Below are 15,183 nucleotides of genomic sequence, written 5' to 3'. Positions count from 1 at the left end.
TGTTAAAAGATTAATAACTTAAAATTAAAAATTTTTACCACTTACATAAAAATACGTGATGTATCATTTATGTTCGCGTTACAAATAAAAATTTATCCTAATCCAGGAGGCTTGACTACTTATTACAAAATATTGTCTGTGTTGACCACAGACTTTTCCAGAGAGCAGAGCCAGCCGTCTGTGAGAAAACAGTAAAGGCCACCCGTCCATTTCAAAACTGAAGCACACGTGGAAAAATCTCAAAATCTCAAAATCTCAACGGTGGTTCCCACTACACGATCGAATTCGAATCTCGTGCTACGTCCATGCCGCCTCCTCTATATAAACACCCTCTCGCTACTCAAAAATTCAATTCCCATTACCACCTAACGTCTCTCCTTCTTGTTGCTTTGAGAAATTGTGAGGAACTAGAATTAAGTGTTGTTCGATATCGCTCATGGCCGGCGGAGGGTTCTCGGCGGGTCCGGACGGGCGTGAGTTCGAGGCAAAGATCACGCCCATCGTCATCATCTCGTGTATAATGGCTGCTACTGGTGGACTCATGTTTGGTTACGATGTCGGTGTTTCAGGTAATCGTCTCTCTCTACTCACACAGACGTACACTATTTGAGCTTCGTACTGTTAGAGCCTTAGATTTGTTGGTTCAGCTGCTCCGCTAGATGAACTCTGTGGGCATTGTTTGGTTAGGGTTCTGGGAAAACCTTTTAGATGCTTCAATGAAAGATTCTATATTCCGAAGGTTTCATCCATTAGATCTTGGTCATTGTTTATTTCACCATGATCCAACGGCTAAAATTCCGGAATACAAGATACTTTGGAGTATGCCAGAAAATTCCTCAATCAACATGTTCAATGTTGATATTCTACTTAATTAATTTATTTAATTATCCATGTTTGTTTCTTTCTCTTAGTAAACAAATGTTCTTTAGTCAATGCTTTTGAAAACACAGAAGAAAGTTTCTATTTAAATGAACTTTTTCCCTTTTTAAAATCTAAAACTTACCCCAATTTTTTTTTAATAAATGATAGCCTCCGTGGATTTAAATTGTTAGTTTTTAGGAAACAGAAAAATTTAACTGTATCAAGGTATATAGGCATCTTTGTTTTTTGTCACGGAAGTAAAGCGTCATTTGCTATCCAAAAAAATTATCAAATTTCATATGATTTTGGAATTATTTATTTGTTTACGAATTTTACGGACAAATGAGAAAGTGGTTACTTTCTACTTGAATTTTAGGAAAAATAATTTAAAAGCGAAATTTTGATTCATTTTTTTAGCATAAGGAGGAGTTTCTACTACCTACCCAAAAAAAATATATATTAAAAAAAAAAACAAAAATTTGAACTAATGGTGAACTTAATTTAATTTGATGCAGGTGGAGTTACATCGATGCCCCCATTCTTGAAAAAGTTTTTCCCGGTTGTATACAGGAGGACTCTAGAACAGGGGATCAAAAGCAACTACTGCAAATACGACAACCAGGGCCTGCAGTTATTCACGTCGTCGCTGTACCTGGCCGGCTTAACTGCCACATTCGCCGCTTCCTACACCACCAGGAAGTTCGGGCGGAGGCCGTCTATGCTGATTGCTGGGATTTTCTTCATTGTCGGCACAATTCTCAATGCTGCAGCACAAGACCTCGCTATGCTCATCATTGGCAGGATCTCACTTGGTTGTGGAGTTGGGTTCGCAAATCAGGTCAGTTCAATTCTAATTTCTTCTTTTTTATTTCATGCTCTTTTACATAATAACTTGTTGCGGACCGAGCTGGGCCAGTTTAACTTGGGCAGTGTGCATGCGTTCTAGTATCGTAAATTTGGATATCATTAGGATATCATAGAATAGTCCTTGTTAAAAAATGTAGGATTATGTGTTGCTTTTTCATTCAAGCGATTATTTACATTAAATTTATCTAAATAAAGAAGAGTGAAAAAAATACAACATACTAATCTAGCTAACATATTTATGTCCAAAACTAGATTCTCCACGATTATAATGTTACCGAATATGTCAAAATATAATTAAACTTTTGTAGGGTTCATACTTTCTGCGGGAGATAAGAGTGGTGTAAACTAAAACGCGTTCTTTGGCGCTTTCTCTCGCAATACCGACACCAAAGCGTATTTGGGTCCCATCCCAATTACTATCATTTTGAAGTATGATCATAACAATTTTATAGGTGTGCGGACTAGTGACTTGGACACCACATCTTGTTACTTATGAATCACAACAGATGAATTGTTCAATTCATTTACTTTTATCAAAATATCTCATATCATAATATTCTTTTGTTGCCTTATAAAAAATGTCATGCACCGACGTCCTGTGGGGCACTTTTGGTCTCTAAACGCTTGGATTGGAAGAGAGGTTATGCCTATGATCAATTTAGAGTCCACGAGTTTCTTCTTTTTCTTTTTTCTTTTTTTGTAATAAAGTTAACTTTTCTTTGCAGTAAACTTTACTTAATTGTATTAGAGGCTGTATATATTTTGTGCGTCTAAATAATTTGAAGCTTCTTTTTGTTTGTTTTAAGTCGTTTTCTCGTAAAGTCATAATTATCCAGTTTTTTCCAACTCTTTTGTGCTTTAAATCTAGGCTTTTTAGTTAAAATATAGGCTTTGATCATTGAGTTTATCCACCATCAATCATTTTGGTCATTCTGTGAAAAATCTCCATTAAATAAGAATAAAATAATCAAAATACCCTTAGGTTTTTTGTCAAATCATTTTGGTCTATAGTTTATTAAATTGAGGGTATATTTATCATTTTGATTCTTATTTAACATAATTTTGCACGGAATGACCAAAATAATTGATGATGGACAATCTCAGGAACCATTTCTATTGATTTCAAATCTCAAAGACCATTTTAATTAAAAAGTCTTAAATATATTGTTGTGTTTTGACGTTTCTACATGTGGTGAGACCTCTCTTTGCTAACAGATGAGGCCACTGGATCCTCACCCCAATTTCTTTGCAACTTCTTCTAGTCGCTTTTCGAATTTTTTTTTTCTTTCCAAAAAAGTCGTGAATCTTTTTTGTATGTTGGTTTGTGAAATAATGTGAAGCCGTGGAACTCCAATGTTATTCAAAACTTGTACATGATTATTATGTGGTGTGCATGTCCGAATTGTTTATCTTATCCTTTTGTAGTTACTAGGACCTTAATTTCAAGCTCTTGGGTCAAAAGGTTGGTCCAAAAGGATATAAAAATGTACCTTTTAAAGCACAATGCATATGATAAAAAGTTCTATGTTCAAACTTCGATTTAAGATTTGATTAACTTTACAGTACTTTTGTGGTATGTATTTCTACTTGTTAATATGAAGTTTTAAGTTTTAATATTTTAGATAATGAGTGATAATACATTATTAATCTGGTTCGTGACTTTACCAATTCTCACCCACAATATCAATGTATCTCAAAACTTGACTTAAGAAACTAAATACTTTGAGATGATTATAAACTATGTATTATTTTTGGTCCTACTCTATGCAAAAAAAGACTAAGCCATCTCCTTGTTTCAATTGTTATGTCAACACAACTAAATAACTTTACTATTGATTGACAAAATAGAGAACAACTATGTTGGTGTACATTGTCTAGCTGCAAATAAGTTTTTATCTAAATAAATTACTGAAAATATACTTCTGTTTCTCTTGTTCAACATTCTTTAACTTAACCTTGATGTTATTTTGCAGGCTGTACCATTGTTTCTTTCGGAGATTGCACCGACAAGAATCCGCGGAGGGCTAAACATATTGTTCCAGCTTAATATCACAATAGGCATTCTATTTGCAAACCTCGTTAATTATGGCACCAACAAGTAAGTCAGCTGCTCCCAATTTGTTCTTTTTTTTTTCTGGTCCACCCTTAACATTACCCGTACCCCTTAAGTTACATGTATGCATAACATGTATGCATAAAGAGATTTTTCGGACACATTGAAAAATCTCTTGTATGCTTGATGTTTATGATTCTTTCGCATTTTTCAGGGTTTATGAATTTTCTGTGGCATATTTCCAAAGGACTGTTTTACAATTTAGTATTTAGCTTCGAGCACTCAAAGTCAACAATTTGGGCCATCATATGTGACTGATAAATTAATTGACTGGTAAAACTATTGATAGATAAGCATATGCCTATTTGAGGGATGGTTTATTCTATTAAACAATGAATTTGAACAATAGACGTGGATCAGCTTCTCAGCTTCCAAATTGTTTCATCTTGATTGCCTTTTTTTATTCATATTCACATGGCTCAGTTTCAAACTTATGATGTCTTGAGGAGACATAGGAACATTCATAAGGTAGAAATTGAAAGGTAATTAAGTTTAACATGATAAAAGGAATTTGATTTTCGCATATTTTTTTTTTTCTCCTAAGCAGTCATGTTTAATTTTAATTTGAGACTAAATAAATTGAAGGAGAATTATGGATCAGAAATAAATAAAAGTGTAGAAGGTGCAAAAGAGTAGAAATTAATTTATTATATATTTATTTCACTACAAATGATGAATCCACCAATCTCTTCTTTTTCGGTTACAAATTCATATCAATCTCATAGGATGCACACTGATGTTACAAAAAAAATCTACTAACGTGGCTTGAACTGTCTAGTTAATGGTTTGCTTTGTCTGCTTAATTTAGTAAAATAACGTTTTGTGCTAGCCTCCTAACAATTTTCTGGCTGTATTTGCTGACCGTTGATGAATTGCTTGAATAACAGGATCACAGGAGGATGGGGTTGGAGGGTGTCATTGGGGCTGGCTGCTTTACCTGCCGGTCTCCTAACCGTGGGAGCTCTCTTGGTGGTCGAAACTCCTAACAGTCTCGTAGAACGTGGTCTCTTAGACCAAGGAAAATCCGTACTTAAAAGGATCCGCGGCACAGAAAATGTTGAACCAGAGTTCTTGGATCTTGTCGAGGCAAGTCGCATAGCAAAAGAAGTGAAGCACCCCTTTAGAAATCTCATAAAGCGCAGGAATCGTCCCCAACTAATCATTGCAGTAGCCTTGCAGGTTAGCAATCGAAACAACGCTTTTTTTGTAGTATGCCAAATATTATATTTACAATTAGTACTAGTATGCTTATGGTGTTCTTTTTCTGATTTTTTCTACAGATCTTTCAACAATTTACTGGGATCAATGCCATAATGTTTTACGCGCCAGTCCTGTTCGACACTTTAGGGTTTGGAAACGATGCTTCCCTCTACTCAGCTGTTATCACAGGAGCCGTCAATGTTCTCTCCACCGTTGTATCCATCTACTCAGTTGACAAAGTAGGCCGCCGCATGCTCTTACTTCAAGCTGGTTTTCAAATGTTCATCTCTCAAGTGGCTATTGCCATAATACTAGGGATCAAGGTTAAGGACCACTCCGATGACCTCCACAAAGGCTTCGCAATCTTTGTGGTGGTTCTGATTTGCACTTACGTTGCTGCGTTTGCTTGGTCTTGGGGGCCTCTAGGTTGGTTGATACCAAGTGAGACATTCCCACTCGAGACTCGCTCAGCGGGGCAAAGTGTGACTGTCTGCACCAACTTGCTCTTTACTTTCATTATAGCGCAGGGCTTCCTCTCGATGCTCTGCCACTTCAAGTACGGCATCTTCCTCTTCTTCTCCGGGTGGGTCTTGATCATGTCTTTCTTCGTGTTGTTCCTACTCCCAGAGACGAAGAACATTCCGATTGAAGAGATGACAGAGAGGGTGTGGAAGCAACATTGGTTGTGGAAGAGGTTTATGGATGACGATGACTACCACATTGAAGGAAATAATGGAGATGGCTTAAAGAAAAATGGGCACGCTAATGGATTTGATGGTGTTTCTCAGTTGTAAATCAAGTTTCAGGGTTTGTGTCCCCTCTAAATAGTTAATACAGTATTTAGTATCTAAGCATTTAATAGATTTTTCCAGTGCCAGAAATCAACCTCTCTGGTTCACTGGGGACATGTATTGCAAAACTTATTTGGGTGCATTTGTGTATGTGAAGTTGATTAATTAGTACAGAACATTGTGGATAAGTAGCATTTGTTTTAATACAAGATTAATGTACTTGAAACTTGAAAATCTACATTCCTATTTGTTTTAGTTTTCGATTTTCTTTCAAGGTGACTGTTATAAGTTTTCTCGATGACATTCACCCAAAGACACTTTTTTCTGCCTACTTCTCATTGCTAAGGGGGTCTCAGAGGATACGCCTAAAGCCCACCTTGAGTGCTCGCCAAGCCATCTCTCTTGTCACAAGTAATATATTTATTTACTGTCATAAGTTATTGGAGGGGTGTCGAGATGGGCTCGACTTGTTCTCAAGGGCGTGTCAAGCAATGGGAACTAGGTAAAAAGTTTGAATACAATTAAAACTATATGGTTAGTTAATTAAGTCTTTTCTCACGTTAAAAGGGGCAAAACTCTTAGGCCTTGTTTGGTATAAAGGATAGGATTGGAAATTTGCATGTATAAATACTAGGATGAAGGTATGTTTGAAGGAAAAAATGAAAATTTTGTGATTAACTTGAGGTAGGTGATGGATTACTCAAGAAGAAAACTTATCAAATTCATTCATTTCTCAATGATAATATTAGAAAGGAGAAGTTTTCTTCATGTCTAATTCTCTTATGGTCCCATCAAAATGAAAAATTTATGGAGAATAAAGTCCCACATTTGAAACTATAACAAAATAATGTACAACTTATATATGAAATATTTCACCCCTAGTTTATGATAAAACTTCACGCCTAGTAATGTTGGCGTTTTATCAAAATTATTCTCTGCTACCTTAAATATGCCATGAATTTAGAGGTTATAAATTCCAATCCTCTATACCAAGCAGAGCCTAAAAATTTGTAGCGGACTTTACGTGTGCTCTGGTATAGGTCTGTTGTGTCTACCGTCTTTGTAGTAGATATGCACCGGTGATGCTTGTGCTAGTGTGCATGTACTTGTGGTAATTATTTAGGGGTTTACTGTTAATGCTTGTTTGTGCGGATTATTTTCAGATCAACGAATTAGTCACTGAAGAATGTATCCATATGACAACCTTGTAACTATTCTTGTTGTTGAATGAAAAATCGATATCGCTTCTCATAAAAATAAATAAATAAATAAAATGAAAACTAATGAAAAGGGTTTGAAAAATTTTTGTTTTAACGATAAGGACAAAATAAAGGATGTTGATGCACAAAATCAGTGAGGACTTTGGTACAACAGAAAGTGTTAAGTTTGTGACCTTCGCTAGATTGCTCCGGTCACTAGTGTGGATAAGTATGTAAATGGATAGGGACATGGAAGCAAACACAAGATGTACGTGGTTCACCCAGATTGGCTACGTCCACAGAGTAGAGGAGTTCTCATTAATTATGAAGGGTTTACACAAGTACATAGGTTCAAGCTCTCCTTTAGTGAGTACTAGTGAATGATTTAGTACAAATGACATTTGGAAATATTGTGAGAGAATGATCTCTATTTATAGAAGAGAGTTTCTAGTTTCATTCTGACATTGACACGTGTCGTGTTGTGATTGGCTTATGATGTTGACACGTGTCGCGCTATGATTGGCTTCTGATGTCGACACGTGTCGCGCTGTGATTGGCCTCCTAGTTAGAGGGAAATTCTTCTGGGTCCTTGACGGTATAACATTGACCGGTACTCAGTAGTTTCGGGATTGGTCAAGTATGGTACAAACAGTGCTCCCCTAAGTTCCCAAGTGAGGGAAGCTCCTCAGTTGGGAACTTGCAAGATCCAAGCCATTGAGTAATCATGAAACTTCTAAGTACCGAAGTGTGGTATCATTTTCACTTGCCTTATCTGTCTCATACGTAGATGTGGCATCTTCTCTGGAAGTACTTTTCCTCCATCCAGCGGTGGTATCTTTAACCGATGAAGATGCACAAGGTAATGTATCAATTTCACTTGAAGCTTACTTGTAGTTTCAGGCTTGGTCAAGTGCGATACAAAACCCTATAGTATGAGTCCCTTAAGTCGCCGAGCTAGGAGATTTGCCGAAAGAGGTAACAAATAAGGTAAGCAATCACACTTCCAAGCAAGCAACCTGGATCGGAAGTTCGACCTCGGCTTCCGGTTGGTTGTTCTCCTTCTCCTTGTGTCGTAAATAGCACCAAGGATAAGGAGAAGCAAATGGAGAAGATATGATATGAGATACTTTTGCTTTTGAAGAAGTAACTTTCCACAGACTTATTCTTGAACTGGGCTGGAGGGTTTTCTGGTTTCCTCCAGAGTATAAGGCCGACTTAAGAATTTGAGGGTCAAAACAAGTCCATCAAATCTAGAGTACGTTCGACCCTGATGATATGGGATACTTTTGCTGTTGACAAAGTAGTGGATGTATCGGCACGTGTTCTGTTATGCTTGTCTCCACATGCTTCCTTGTATCCTTCTCACTTGCCCTATCTGTTCCTCAGGCAGATGTGGTATATTCTCTGGAAGCATATGATGTTGAAGATGAGTACTCGAGAGCAATGTCAGGTAAGTAATCAGGCAAGGGGTTCCAGGCAGTCAGTTCCTGACTAGAAGCTTGATTCCAAGTGCTGACTGATTGTTCTCTTTCTCTTTGTCTTGCAAGTAAGAATAAGGCCAAAGGAAAAGACAGGGAAAAAGCATGATATGGGATACTCTTGCTTTTAACCTTGATGATATGAGATACTCTTGCTCTGGGGTGGCTTGTTTGCAGAGGTATTATTGAGAGGAAAAGAAGCTGAGTATTTTAAGAAACTTCGTTGGGAGTGCCCTCTCAGATATGAGGAAGGGTTGAGCATTTTTGCAGGTCTGCCTGTCCGTGGAGGATGGAGGTCGACATATATAGGAGTCTCCCTAACAACAAGTAGTAATGATATTCCTTTACCCTTCTTGGTCGTAGCAATGTAGTGGGAGCCGCAAGCTTCACGTGTTTTAACTTTGTCAGAGCACTTTGAAAAAGTGGTATATGGTATCTGGAAAGCTGATGTTGCGTGTGAAGATTGCAGACAAGCTTTATCCAAGGAAATCTGGCTCTGGAAGTTCGGAGAGCGATGCCTCTTCGATTTTCGAACAAGCAATCTTGTCGGAGATCTGGCTCTCGAGATTCGAAGAGCGGTGCCTCTTCGATTTTTGAGAAAGCAATCCTGTTGGGAGTCTGGCTCTTGAGATTCAGATAGCGGTGCCTCTTTGATTTTTTAAAAAGTAATCCTGTTGGGAGTCTGGCTCTCGAGATTCGGTCATCTTCGATTTTTGAGCAAGTAATAATGTTATTCCTTTACCCTTCTTGGTCATAGCAATATAGTGGGAGCTGCAAGCTTCACATGTTTTAACTTTCTCAAAGCGTTTTGAAAAAATGGTCTGTGGTATCTGAAAAGCTGATGTTGCGTGTGAAAATTGCAGACAAGCTTTATCCAAGGAAATCTGGTTCTCGAAGTTTGGAGAGCGGTGCCTCTTCGGTTTTCGAACAAGCAATCATGTCAGGGATCTGGCTCTCGAGATTCAGAGAACGGTGCCTCTTCGATTTTTGAGAAAGCAATCATGTTGGTAGTCTGACTCTTGAGATTCGGAAAGCAGTGTCTCTTCAATTTTTGAGAAAGTAATCCTATTGGGAGTCTGGCTCTCGAGATTTGGATGATGGTTCCTCTTCGATTTTTGAGCAAGCAATCTTGTTAGGAGTGTTTTCTCGAATGTGAGTAAAGGTTGGGCATTTTTGCCAGTCTGCCTTGCCACGGAGTATGGAGGTTGACACACATTAGGACTTTCTAGTTATCAAGCAGAAGTGCTGTTCCTTTACCTTTGTGGGTAATAGTAGGGTAGCTGGACCTTTAAAATTTATGTGTCTAAACTTTGTCAGAGATCTTTGGCAAAGTTATATGTGGTATCTGAGGAGCTGATGTTGCGTGTGGAAAGTGGTGCCTCTTCGATTTTTGAACCAACGGCCCTGTTGCCCTTTCTTTTATAAGGGCACCAATTGTGTGCAAGAAATACATTCAGAGAATTATTGCTTGTAGGAATTTTCCCTTTACTTCAGAGATTTATTGCACCTCATTTCTCCTTCATCATTTCTGAGAATGTCTGGCCCATTCGACTGTCGTTTTGACTTGAACTTTGGTGAAGAGGCAGCCATGCCTTCTCAAGACAACATATGGCACCCATCATTCTTATCCCCTACTGGTCCTCTTACCGTTAGGGATTCTGTGATGAAGAATGATATGACCGCTGCGCTGGTGGCCAGGAACCTTCACATTCCCAAAGATAACAGACTACTTTCCAAACGGTCTGATGAGTTGGCTGTTAAGGATTCTCTGGCTCTCAGTGTTCAGTATGCAGGTTCTGTGTCTAATATGGCTCAACGTCTATTTGCTCGAACCCGCCAAGTTGAATCATTGGCGACTGAAGTGATAAGTCTCAAACAGGAGATAAGAGTCCTCAAGCATGAGAATAAACAGTTGCACATGCTCGCCATGACTATGCTACAAACATGAAGAGGAAGCTCGACCAACTGCAGGAATCTGATGGTCAAATTTTACTTGATCATCAGAGGTTTGTGGGTTTGTTCCAAAGGCATTTATTGCCTTCGTCTTCTGGGGCTATACCGCGTAATGAAGCTCCAAATTATCAACCTTCGGTGCCTCCTCCGTCTGAGGTTCTGCCTAGTACTGAGGCTCCGAATAATCACCTTCTGGTGCCTCCTATTTCTGGGGCTATGCCGACTGCTGAGACTTCTCCTGAGCAACCTTTGTGAAGGCTCCCTCTTGTTTATTTATTTTGATTCATGTATATGTACATATTTGTAACTTATCGGAGATATCAATAAACAAGCTTTGCTTCATTTCAACGTATTGTGTTAAATACATCAAGGCCTTCTTCACTAAGTTCTTTGAATTTTTCCTTTTGTTGAAGCTTGTATGTTGAAGCTTTATGAGTGAAGCACGTAGGTTGAGGTAGTGCTCCCTTAATTTCCCGAGTGAGGAAAACTTCTCGTTTGGAGACTTGAAAAATCCAAGTCACTGAGTGGTCGTGAGACTTCCGAGTATCAAGGTGCAGTAGCATATGGTAGGAGTCCCCCAAGTCTCCGGTCGAGAGAGTTGACGAATGAGGCATTTCCTTTCTAAGTGGTAGCCCAAAACTCTTTCTTCATATATATTTGTTATGAAAGTTGTTAGGCCCAAAGAAGAGGAGGCCTAGGCAATTTATTTTTTTTCAAATTTTTTTTTTTGAATTTTTTTTCTTTTCAAATTTTCGAATTTTCGAATTTTTGAATTTTTGAATTTTTGAATTTCCGAAAAAAAAAATAATATATATATATATATATATATATATATATTTCAAAGCTTTGTAGGTGAAGCTTTGGTGTTAAAGCTTTGTAGGTGAAGCTTTGAGGTTGAAGCTTTGTTGGGCACCATGAATTGATTTTGCTTCACACTATCTTAATCAAGATAGTGTGAAGTTGTTGTAGGTGAAGCTTTTATGTTGAAGCTTTGTAGGTGAAGCTTTTGCGGGTCACCCTTTTGTGGGTCAAGCTTTTGTAGGTCAAGCTTTTGTGGGTCAAGCTTTTGTGGGTCAAGCTTTTGTAGGTGAAGCTTTTGTGGGTCAAGCTTTTGTGGGTCAAGCTTTTGTAGATGAAGCTTTTGTGGGTCAAGTTTTTATGGGTAAAGCTTTTGTGGGTCAAGCTTTTGTAGGTGAAGCTTTTGTGGGCGAAGTTTTTGTGGGTCAAGCTTTTGTGGGTTAAGCTTTTGTGGGTGAAGCTTTTGTAGGTGAAGCTTTTGTAGGTGAAGCTTTTATGGGTCGAGCTTTCGTGGGTCAAGCTTTTATAGGTCAAGCTTTTGTGGGTCAAGCTTTTATAAGTCAAGCTTTTGTGGGTCAAGCTTTTGTGGGTCAAGCTTTTATGGGTGAAGCTTTTGTGTTGAAGCTTTTATGGGTGAAGCTTTTGTGTTAAAGCTTTTGTAGGTGAAGCTTTGGAGTTGAAGCTTTGTAGGTGAAGCTTTGGAGTTGAAGTTTTTGTTGGGTACCATGAATTGATTTTGCTTCACACTATCTTGATCAAGATAGTGTAAAGCTTTTGAGAATTTGTAGTTGTCCTCCATTGATGAAGCTTTTGTGGATGAAGCTTTTGTGTTGAAGCTTTTGTAGGTGAAGCTTTGGAGTTGAAGCTTTGTAGGTGAAACTTTGGAGTTAAATCTTTTGTTGGGTACCATGAATTGATTTTGCTTCACACTATCTTGATCAAAATAGTGTGAAGCTTTTGAGAATTTGTAGTTGTCCTCCATTGATGAAGCTTTTGTTGGTGAAGCTTTTGTGTTGAAGCTTTGTAGGTGAAGCTTTAAGGTTGAAGCTTTGTTGGGCACCATGAATTGATTTTGCTTCACACTATCTTGATCAAGATAGTGTGAAGCTTTTGAGAGTTGTGGTTGAACTCCTTTGATGAAGCTCTTGTTGGCACCATAAATTGGTTTTGCTTCACACTGTCTTGATCAAGAGTGTGTGAAGCTTTTGAGAATTGTGGTTACCCTCCATTGATGAAGCTCTTGTTAGCACCATAAATTGGTTTTGCTTCACACTGTCTTGATCAATAATATGTGAAGCTTTTGAGAGTTGTGCTTGTCCTCCATTGATGAAGCTCTTGTTGGCACCATAAATTGGTTTTGCTTCACACTGTCTTGATCAAAAGTGTGTGAAGCTTTTGAGAGTTGTGCTTGTCCTCCATTGATGAAGCTCTTGTTGGCACCATACATTGGTTTTGCTTCACACTATCTTGATCAAGAGTGTGTGAATCTTTTGAGAATTGTAGTTGCCCTTCATTGATGAAGCTTTTGTTGGCATCATAAATTGGTTTTGCTTCACACTGTCTTGATCAAGAGTGTGTGAAGCTTTCGAGAATTGTAGTGTTTGCATTATTACAGAGGGGAAATGTTTGAAGCAAATGCAAAATGGCTGAATAACTTGATCTTCATATGCCATGCACTGAAGTTGTTGTTGGCTTGCAATAAGACCATGTTGGTGACTATAACTCTTTTTGGGCATAAGTGCTCCCCTAGTTGAGTTGTCAAGCTTGAGGGTTTTTTATTATTTGTGAATGCTAGGAGTTCACATGTACAAGTTGTAAAACTCGTCTTCTGGTAAGTGGAATGAATGGTGAGTTGCTTTCATCACTTGATTGTTGGTACGAATGTGAGTTCCTTCATAACCTTTCATCACATTTCATCACCTGATTGGTGGCACGATGATGAGTTCCTTCTTCCCCTGGTTGGTGGCATGAATGGCAAGTTGCCAAATGATATTAGAGTACGGGTTGTACATTTCTTCACCTGGTTTGTGGCATGAAAGAGAGTACAGGTTGTACATTTCATCACCTGGTTAGTGGCATGAAGATGGGTTCCTTCTTCACCTGGTTGGTAACATGAGTGGCAAGTTGCCAAATGATATTAGAGTACGGGTTGTACATTTCATCACCTGGTTAGTGGCATGAAAGAGAGTACAGGTTGTACATTTCATCACCTAGTTGGTGGCATGAATGGCAAGTTGCCAAATGATATTAGAGTACGGATTGTACATTTCATCACTTGGTTGGTGGCATGAAGGATAGTACGGGTTGTACATTTCATCACCTGGTTAGTGGCATGAAGATGGGTTCCTTCTTCACCTGGTTGGTAACATGAGTGGCAAGTTGCCAAATGATATTAGAGTACGGGTTGTACATTTCATCACCTGGTTAGTGGCATGAAAGAGAGTACGGGTTGTACATTTCATCACCTAGTTGGTGGCATGAATGGCAAGTTGCCAAATGATATTAGAGTACAGGTTGTACATTTCATCACATGGTTGGTGGCATGAATGGCAAGTTGCCAAATGATATTAGAGTACGAGTTGTACATTTCATCACCTGGTTGGTGGCATGAAGATGAGTTCCTTCTTCATATTTCATCATCTGGTTTGTGGGAATAAGGGCAAGGTGTCGAGGCATATTGTAGCAAGTGTCGAAGACACAAAATATGTTGAACCCTTTCGAAGCACAGTTGGCTTATGTATGGATGTGTTGGAATGTATGATGTTTATGTATGAATGTGTTGGAATGTATGATGTTTATGTATGAATGTGTTGGAATGCATAATGTTTATGTTGATTGATATGAGTGATGCTTATGAATGTTTTGCTATACATGAAGGGATCCATGCTTTTGATATGTGAACCATGTTGGTTGTAACCCTTAGTATCACATACTTTGTGTCAAAGTATGCATGTTGAAGCTCTGAGTTGGAGTATAAAGGTAGGTCAGCGTAGACCAAGTGTTCCAGTGCTAGGAACGCAAAAGACTCAGAAGAAGTTGTCTGAATTCCCTATTCTTTAAATATTTGCCGAATGGCTTGTGTGACAAAAGATCTCAAGCGTTGAGAGTTAAAACATTTGTAATATGTATGCCTTCTTATAATAGCATTTCCTTCAATACCTAGTCCTCCACTTTGAAAGAGTGAGGCTTAGCCCCATAGTCATAATAGTCGACGGTACGTTCACCCCTGGTTGTCTTGATACGAACTTTTATCCCTCTTGTTGTAATTGGCTTGCTGAGAGTAAAAATCCTTCCTCTTACCAAGAGACATACGTTTGGTGACTTAGTGAGTAGCTAAATGAGGCAGGAGATGATGCAATGAGTGTCTAAATGGCCAATATCTCCTCACTTGGTAGAACTTGACTTCCACTTCCCATTTGTTGATAGGGGTTAACCATATGGGGGTTCCCTTGGTATGTCCTTGCTTCGGAGGAGGCGTGGTTGTAAGCATGTGTCATCACCTCAGAGTAAATCTTCCAAGTGTTGGCATTGATCATGTACTTAAAGAAACAATCACGTAGGCCTACCGTGAAGGCCTTGAGGGCGGTCTTGTCATCTGCCTTAGCGCAGTGAGAATACTCATGGCTGAAGCGACCGGATACTCTCGTAGTGACTCGTCCGGCTTCTGGCGAATAGTGTACAAGTCATCTGCAGAATGTAAGTGATCGGTCTGAAAGATGTGTTGAGAGAGAAACAGTTTCCTCAATTCCTCAAATGAGCCTACTGTCTCAGGTGGAAGACGGCAATACCAGTTTAGAGCTCCGCTAGAGAGGGTGGAAGGGAAGAGAAGACATCGCTCTTCGTCGGTGTGCATCCAATATGCCATGGTGGACTCAAAGAGGTTAATGTGTTCAATTGGTCCTCCCTTCCAGTATAGAGTTGTA

The 15,183-nt window shown here is 38.7% G+C and overlaps 1 protein-coding gene across 1 annotated transcript; it reads left to right on the top strand.

Moving 5' to 3' along the window:
- The first annotated feature begins 336 nt into the window (after window positions 1-336).
- On the top strand, window positions 337-6,087 carry LOC126606633 (sugar transport protein 13-like). Its single transcript, XM_050274015.1, has 5 exons — window positions 337-569; window positions 1,377-1,699; window positions 3,702-3,826; window positions 4,729-5,020; window positions 5,122-6,087. Exons 1-5 carry the CDS (start codon window positions 437-439, stop codon window positions 5,833-5,835), a joined length of 1,587 nt encoding a protein of 528 aa, XP_050129972.1. The 5' UTR covers window positions 337-436; the 3' UTR covers window positions 5,836-6,087.
- Window positions 6,088-15,183: the final 9,096 nt, after the last annotated feature.

The sequence above is a fragment of the Malus sylvestris genome, chromosome 16 (assembly GCF_916048215.2).
Source record: "Malus sylvestris chromosome 16, drMalSylv7.2, whole genome shotgun sequence".
In the NCBI taxonomy this organism is placed as follows: Eukaryota; Viridiplantae; Streptophyta; class Magnoliopsida; order Rosales; family Rosaceae; genus Malus; species Malus sylvestris.
This window is presented reverse-complemented; position numbering and strand designations above follow the sequence as displayed.